This window comes from Netta rufina (genome assembly GCF_964035555.1).
Source record: "Netta rufina genome assembly, chromosome: 24".
Taxonomy (NCBI): domain Eukaryota; kingdom Metazoa; phylum Chordata; class Aves; order Anseriformes; family Anatidae; genus Netta; species Netta rufina.
Genome location: NC_140148.1, coordinates 2,270,443 through 2,279,486, shown reverse-complemented (window position 1 = coordinate 2,279,486; position 9,044 = coordinate 2,270,443). Strand labels below are relative to the sequence as shown.

General features: G+C 39.8%; 1 protein-coding gene across 1 annotated transcript in view; it reads left to right on the top strand.

The window, feature by feature from the left end:
- Window positions 1–6,938: 6,938 nt before the first annotated feature.
- Window positions 6,939–9,044, top strand: part of LOC311218427 (keratin, type I cytoskeletal 20-like) — a gene marked incomplete at both ends in the record, with an annotated part of 3,809 nt that continues 1,703 nt past the window's right edge. The window contains 3 exons of the mRNA XM_084301110.1: window positions 6,939–7,334; window positions 8,184–8,266; window positions 8,477–8,633. Of these exons, the coding sequence (XP_084157236.1) occupies window positions 6,939–7,334; window positions 8,184–8,266; window positions 8,477–8,633 (636 nt within the window). The remainder of the gene's footprint in view (window positions 7,335–8,183; window positions 8,267–8,476; window positions 8,634–9,044) is intronic.

Below are 9,044 nucleotides of genomic sequence, written 5' to 3'. Positions count from 1 at the left end.
CCAAGTTACGTTTTAAAGATATCTTTAATTGTATAACTATACTGAAATGACCTATTTGAGCCATACATCTAAGGGTTGGCATAAAGGAATTGTTTGCAAAAAAAAACACATTAAATACAAGAATCAATACGTTACAACTGTATTTTGGACTGTCCTTATGACAGAAACTTAGAGCTGACAAAGTACTAGACATGACCTCATGGTGAAACAGGTGCATGGCTGCTTCTTCTAGACATATTAAATTGCCTTTTGAATGTCTGAATATGCATCAGAAGCTTAAAGGCATAAAATCATAACATCAGCTGTGGTAAAGACGCTTTCAATAACTATCTAGACTTCAGGGGTAAATTTTTCTGCAGTGCAACGTCCTAAGGACAAGTCAAAAGGATTTAATTTGATAGGCTGTTATTAGGCTCTAATGAAAGCAACGAAAAGGAGGAATATAATTTAATTAAAGAAAACTTAATTTAATTTAGAGGAATAATTATTTGCAGCAGGCAGGGAAAAGAAGAAAGAAACAAGCCAACAAGTAGCTGACAAACTGTACAGTACTTCTTTAGTACTGATAGTTCCAGAGAAAAAGTACCCATTTTGGCTCAAATCTACACCTCCTGAATCATGCATGCAAGAAACTAAAGCATAAAAGGCATAACACAACTAAACTGGAAGCAACTCTTAGCAGAGCAATTTCAAAGCAGGAAATATGTAAATGCTCTTAGAAGCAGACAGAAAACTGTGATTTTAAAGTTACCAGTGCAGGAAAAAACACCACTACTTCTCTCTTTCCTTATTATAGAGACAAATAATATTTTTTAAGCCATTTCAGTGTCCAAGCTCCATTTCTTTGTTAATCTTCCCACAGAACAGTTTCAGAGCGGTTACCTTACTGTGAATTATATGTTCCACTGGAAATAACATTGCCACAAAAACATAAAAACAGAAACAAACAGACAAACAAAAACCCAAAGGAAGAACAAAAAAATCCTTTAATGTCTAGAGCTTTCAGCTCTCTAAAAATTAAGATATTCAAGTATCATTCATGAAGAAAGGAGCATCATTCAGAGGGGTAATGAACACGCCTATCACCACAAATTCAGCTTTTGGGATTTAGAAAGATAGATAATCCTCGTTGCCATTGCTTACAAGCTCCCTGCCGTACACAACGCTAAACTCTTTGTAATTACAGCTTGTGGCTGTGAAGATAAACACAGCTTCACACATTTGGCCGCAAGAGCTATGCAAAACATTTTTCTTCTGGACATAGGAACAGAAAAGTGGGTAGTATGTGAACTTTTGTTATGTAATACGCCACTTGCATTAACTGTGCTCAGCTTCCAGCACGGCTTCTCCAGCTGTAGCAAATACTGCACGGCCTCGCACACGCAGCTCTTTTCAGAAGGCGTGTGGTGGCCTCTAGTGACAGCCAGCTATACACGCATTGCACCTCTGCTCCAAATGGCACAAAAATGGGACTGCTACGCCTACGGTATGACAGCAATCTGTGCCTTCTGTGCGATGCTTAAGGCTAATGAGGCATTTTTAACTGGACGTTTCTGTTGAAATATCGGTGTATTGCACATTCCTGAAACGACAAGGACTGCTTTCTTAAAAAAAGCTAGGGAAAAATTCTACACAAATGTGAATGCGTGCGATGCAGTGTGTTCATACACGGCTTTTATGGTGTACTATCAGTGTGTGTGTATATTTGCACAGGGCCACGAAAATGGTATTTGCTTACTGAATCATACAGATAGGTTTGAGGTAGTCCTGTGTGGAGCCAGGAGTTGGACTCAGGGAGTGTTGTGGGGCTCTTCCAAGTCGGGATATTTCATGATCTGTGATCTCGGAATATCTGCTCATGGTTACTGGACTGTTCCAGCTTTATGCTAGCTGTAAATGGTTTGATATGACTGTATACAAACCACACATTCATGTTCACAGATGTTCAGTAAATGTTGCTATTGGCTGTTGCCGCACCTAGGAAAAATGCAAAATTCACCGGCTTACTGCTTTTCTCAGTCCACCGTTGCACATGATTTTTACAAGGGAAAAATTCCTGCTGGTAGACTTTTAGATTATATTAGAACTGATATTCATGATACTTTTAGGGGAGAAAAAGAAGAGAAGGCTCATTTGTATGGCCTGGAGCTGTTTTCCTTGGCACTGAAATCTGATTCTGCTCGAGGAGAGCAGCTAAGACAGGAAAGGCAGCTCCCGACTTTCATTTGCAACCTGTGGTTGGGGAAGGATGTATCCTACACACTGCCGTGCGCACCACTCCGAGATCTGGAGTACTTCTACAAGTATCACACAATTTAAAGGGATGTTTTAAATTTACCTCTGCTCAAAAGCTCACCACAGAAAATAATAAGGTGAGGTGTTTTGACGATTAGGATATTTTCACTGGACAAAAGATAAAAAGGAGAGGGAAATAGGGAAAAACTATATATGTGAGGAAGACAGTGTAAGATCTTGGGCTGCAGATGTTCAGGGCTTATGTGCAGCCGGTTAATTAGTGACATCACCTGGTCCTTGCTCTCATCTGATTTGGTTACGGTGCTTTTGGAGCTTGTCCAAGCTCCATCCACTCGTTCTGTGGGAAAACCTCTATTCTTTCAAAAGACTAAGCAATGACAATAGTGAGAAATCTTTTTTCCTTCCCATGAACTTTAGTCAGACCCATACGTTTCCCATTTAGTGGCTCCCAGGTAAAAGAGACCAGCATGGGACATATCCTAATAACAGGTGCAAAGGGAAATTTCCCGCAGACTGCAGGGATTATTGCTCCCTGTAACTTCAGCGATCAGGGAAATCATGCTTTCTCAATCTATATTGCTACACAGTGCCCCTGGATCACAGTCTGCAAAACACAAAACACCTCTGTTTACTGTTTGCGTTCTAGGGTGCAGCATTTGCATTAACAAATGGTGCAAATATACATTCAGGGTGGAGAATTGTCCTAAGAACTTTTTCAGTTTTTCAGGAAAAAATAAAGAATTCAAAATCTGCTATTGGTTCATATCTACATAAGAAAATTATTTAATTTTTTGCCCCGAAAGCTCATGTTACATGGTTTCCTTTGTTGTAAACTGGATGACATAAATCAGGAAGCAATGTCTTCTCGTAAGTAGGCTACGAAGAGAAGAACAGGAAATTCTCAGTCACAGAAATACTGAATAGTGGAATATGGCCAGAATTTTGAACATGGAATTCCTCTTCCTTGAATGCACTTTGTACAGTAGAAGTCTTTTTACGACATCATTATAAGAGATCTTCGGGAATCAAACTCTTATGGCACAAAACCCAAACTGAAATCAACAACGTAGTTACCGGGACTACTGAACGGGCACTGGATTTCACTGTGAAAATGGATCATCGCTAAAGCCCGAATTAAAAGGCTTTTCTTTAGTTAAATCCTCAAGTCAGCCAAAAGAAAAGCGTATGTTCCACCTAAAGGCTGCAGAGACACCGAACCAAAGCTGGGTGTGTCTTTTTTCCTTGAACTCTCATGACTGGTTACATATAACTTGTTAGTAACGGTGAGTAATACGAAATGGCATGCACACATTATCAAAACCCTTCATGAGTTATCTTCATAGCTCTGTAATAGGCACTAAATGTCTGTCATAAAGGCAAGAGATCTTCAGGACATCAAACAACTCACGGATGTTGCTATGGACATTTTGTTAGGACTCCACACCAACCCTTCAGACTGACCACACCACCGCAGGCAGCGTTACGCAGGGTTATCCCCAGGCTGTCCTCAACGGAAAGCGCACAGCGGAGTCTTGAGTTGGAAACTGCACTACCAAACTGAAGCACTAGCAAAGCATTAACAGCACCTCTTCCACTGATCAAAGCTGCAGATATCAGACAATATAATATTTTTGATGTTTCTCAACAGCTATTTAGATTATCTCCTGTTACAATCATTTCTGTGAATAAAAATAAGGCGGCCCCTATTCTTCCAGATAACACCTGGGCATAGTTCGAGTGGCAGCAGGAGCTATCAACCACTCCCAGCTGAGTGTAACTGTGCAGCTGTGAGCCATGACAAGTCAAATGCCCTCCAGCCAGCTGAGGGACACAGCCCACATTACATTTCTGGTACAGATACAGCCTTTCCTGTTCACTCTTGCAGTTTTCAGTGGTTTATATATTCAATGATTCATTCAACATATTCTGTGAAAATCTGGATTGAGGGAAAAAAAAAAAAAAAAGGAGTAAAACCCACCTGTGGTATGAATTATACCTATACCAAACCTTGTAAATATTCTTACAGATATTCCAGGTTATTTTTTGGAAGGAGAAGCATATATAAACTGATAAGACTGGAGAAATTGTCAGTAAGCAAATTGGAGAAGAAAAGAAACAATGCTAGGGAAATTCAGCCTGGTATCTTTCAAAGCTATGTCAACTTGGCACTATTGCTCTGTACATCCAGCTGGGTATGCCTTGAACACTTTTGCTTAAAATCAAGAGGATTTTGGAAGAAATAGGACTGCTGAAGGTTCAGCTCGACCTTAAAGAGCAGAGCCTGTGGCCAAGACAAAAGTCTGATCCAATCCTGTTGTCCATTTTTATTCAGGTCACTGTACAAGACAAAGTCAGAGCAAAGTTTATAAGGTTTTATGTATCGGTGAATTTTATTTTGCTATCAATCTGAAATGTATTTTTTTATTATTCTTATGTTTCTAGATAGTCTCCAACTTCTATAAATTTCAAACATGTGACATTCATTTAACAACACATGCAGTTAGTTTTTTTTTTTTTGATATTTAAACTCTCTATCTGCTTCCCCATATGGAAGTAAGGTAGTTGTGAATAGAAAGATTAAGAATTTGACCCACAAAAGCCAGTCTAGGCCTTTGATGACATCCTGCTGCATTTATACGCAAACATGAAAGTTAACAAATAGCCTTTGGCTTTTCCACAATGAAAGAAAGAATGAAACCTTCAAATGAGGTTTAGAAAAAATACCATCAAGGTAAATGGAAACTAATTTTAATGAATACTGAGAAGACAAAGCAGAATGTTTACTATCAAATAGGCTATCAGAAAATATTGTAAGAGATCCAGGCAGTGAAGTTCATAGCCAAGAGATGTAACCGTAGCAGGATATTTGCTGTATTCTTCTTACAGTTGTAAAGATGTAAGCTCTGCCCTGTCCTATCTAGTCTGAATGCTTTCAGTAAATAAAAGACCCACCTTGAGTTTCTATAGCAACAGCCCAAATGACTGGGCTAGTGTACTTTGATTTGAACTGTCATAAAAGTTTTTCAGACATTTATCCTTATCGGTTACACCCAAAGATGTTCAAGGTCCGGGACAATTCATACAGCTGAACAGCATCTTCATGCAAAAAAAAAAAAAAAAAAAATCTGCCCTGCATGCTGATCACTTTGGTTTGGAGACGTGTACTTTCAGAACAGCTAACGATGACACCTTAACTCTTGCCTTGCTACAGTACTGTTTAAACTGATCTGTTGCACTGTGATCTAAAAGCAATTTAGCAGAATTGGTTCTGCGATATCCCAGGCTTGGCTGTTCTCAGAAACCTAAGGATGCTTCCAAGATACAATCCAATGCCCCCAAGCTTTGTGTCTCACCCATTTCCTTGCCCCACGGTGGAAGACCACTATGTTCAGCAGCTGCTTTCCACTAGCACAAAGAGCACTTGTTAACTGTTCTACGTGACTAGCTGTACATTAATAATACACTAAGTACAGTAAATGCAGTGCCCCAAGGAACTACACCTCTGCTTTGTCCTGGTGCACACCTGCTACAGGCTTTCCTGCAGCACTAATAACCCCCTCAGCAACCTGCTTTGTCCCTTGCCTTCCATTTCATCTCTGCATTGTGCATCTCAAAAGCACGCACCACCCTGGCTTTAGGAACTATTAGAAACACAGCCCGTTGGGTTTCTTCGCACACTGAACAGAGGCAGGTGGTTTCCTGGTAATGACTACAACACCTGTGTTTGTGGCAAAACAGCCAGCAGTGGAACAGGTCAGCTGGGGGTATCTTAGCCCAGCGCACTGACAGGGCAGAGGCCCCCTTGCTTTGCTTTAACTCCAGCCATGCAGGAGGGCTGGGAGCTGTGCTGGAAACAGAATCTCAGGGCCTTTTATCACTCCATGGATGTCCGCATCTCATACGTAAAATGAAGTGGGCAACCATGATGATTTATGATACTCTGATTATTTTCTCTCTCCACAAAGCCATACTCTGCTTAGTTTCAAGTGCACTGAAACCCAGTTCAACTTGTAAGGGTCTTCTAATACTCAGTGACGATACATTCAATGCAAGCTAACTACAACGCTGTTCATTTTTAAAACTGAACACCACTTTGTGCTTACTAGGAAATGAATCAGCAGGGTAGGTACAGATGCCACCTTTCTAATAATTTATAGGCAGTTCCAAGCTGTCCTCAGGCCTAGACCATGGTTCACTCAAGAGAAATATATACTTGATTGAAGATATAAATATTTGAAGTCTCGTCACATATAGACAACTCTTAATTTTATAAACTGCACAGAGGGGTAAGAATTGACTTGGTTGTTCAAAAGGGCTATAGAGACAATGGGTGCAGATACACTGCTATAAATGATTCAGCAGTTAATTTGTTTTATCTTTTATTCAAAATGGTAACTAAGCAAGCCAAACTATCAAAAAAAAAAAAAAAAAAAAAAAAAAACCACCACCCATTGCATTACCCAGAGTGCGGGGACAATATGCTGTGGGTTATTTGCGCTGACACCAATTACTTTATGTGTCAATAGAGGTGGGGTTCATGACATTGTGCTTCCTCTTTGAGATACAGTATAAAGGTTTACGGAGCACACGCCGCTCTTCACTTCAGCTGCTCTGTGTGTGTGGAGATTTAGCTCTTTCATTTGAAGAGGAAGAAAATGGCATTCTCTAACCGAAGCTTCCAGATGGGTTCAAGCACCCGCTTCCAAACTTCTGCACCCAGTGTCAGTGGTTTATCTGTTAGGAGCTCAGCCATCCAGAAGCTCCAGGCACCCAGCGTCTATGGTGGAGCCGGGGGCTATGGCACCCGCATATCCACTGGCAGCAGCCTTGGACAAAACTTTGGCAGTAGCTTCCAGCTTAATGTTACTGGTAACGATGTGCTGCTCACTGGCAATGAGAAATCAACCATGCAAAATCTAAATGACCGGCTGGCTTCCTATCTGGAGAGGGTGCGCTCTCTAGAAAAGGCAAACTCCTTGCTTGAAAAGCAGATCAAGGAGTGGTATGAGAAGAACGTCACACACGTAAGGCAGGACCACAGTGCTTACTTTAAAACAATTGAGGATCTTCAAAATAAGGTAAGATTTCATACAGCTATCTATAACAATATGAATTGCAATTTGGGTGGAGATGGGTAACAATCTGTTGTGTTAACCCTACTTGTTCAAATTGTAATTGTTTCGACCAAGAACAATAAATGCTTTACTTTGACCAGATACAAATTAGTGACAGATTATACATAGCCCATAATATTTGATATATGCCTACAGATGTGAGTAATCTAATATGTGAAAAACCTCAGAATTAATTAATTCTATTATATTTGCCTTAGGTAATTTTAATAGTTTTCTGACTATTAAAGTTTTCTGGTGATCAAGTGAGAAAGGGCTTTCATTTACATTAATTCATCTGCTGGATTTTGTCCTCCAGATACGATAAATCCATTGGACTTACATCCAAAATCCAGATCCCTTTTATGCACTTTAAAGGGAATTTAGCTTAAACCTGGACAACTAACAGACTGCTAAAGTTTAGAGGATAAAGTCTGCATGCAGAATTAATTTCTAGGAATAGATAAGTGTCCGTTTATGTGCACAGATTCTCATCCTCTCCTTCTCCTGCCTCAGACCTTTTTTCTATTTTCAAGCAGATTTGCTTCTATCAGTACCATAATGTGCAGGAAAATATAATACATTGATAAAATAATGCATTTCTCAATACATCATCTAGATGCATTATATGCACTTCACTGAGATTATATATATATATAATTTTCTTTTGAGATTAAAAATATTTTTGGTTGCTGATGCACATTCAGTTTCATAAATGCCAAACAAAGCTATCTTCTATAATGTTTAAGAATCACTCGGTATCCATTGCAAGTCTTGCTGTCAATGCTTCATCCATTTCCAACCATTCCTTTCTAGATTAGTGCTGCACAGCTGGAAAATGCAAGGCTCGTCCTGCAGATTGACAATGCCAAACTGGCTGCTGATGATTTCAGACTGAAGTAAGTTGCATGAGCATTTCATACTTTCCTTCTTTTTTCTGTTCATGAAAGCTTCTAGTTACTTACATCAAAGCTGAGAAGTAAACCTTCTCTAATGCAAAGTTTAGTAAAAAGAAACATTTTAGGACTAAGGCAGTAGTAGTTATCGATTCTGTCATTTTCATCAGACATCTGTGTTTTGGTGATGACAAAACAAGCCTTGTTTTCCAGGTTTGAGAATGAACTCCTTCTCAGGCAAAGTGTTGAGAATGACATCAATGGACTGCTGAGAGTTCGTGATGACTTGACTCTGACGAAATCTGATTTGGAGTCACAGATTGAAAACGTGAATGAAGAACTACTTTTCCTTAAGAGGAACCATGAGGAGGTGAGAGCAGCAGAACACTGTTGTGGAGAGTTTTTTTTGTCAGTGGCATACATAAACTCAGCCGCACTCGGAATAATGAAATCTTCATGAAGAATACGAAAGAATATTGCACTTACAGTGGGATTCAGCTCCAGATTAGCACATCAAAATTTAGGTGTCTATTCATATACTACCTATGTGAATGCTATTGCCTATGGTTCTGTTACAATCAACTGAGAGACCAACAAAATAGACATAACCTGGAGAATGACTCATCTCACCACAGAGCAAACACCCACAGGCTGCTCGGCTGAGATGCCCTCTGGTCTCTGCTGGTTGTAACAGGAGCTCGGCTCATGCAGAGATAGCTGCGAGTCAGGTATCTGTACTGGGTATCTCCTAGGTTAGAAACTAAGCAGTGAAGGTTTTCTT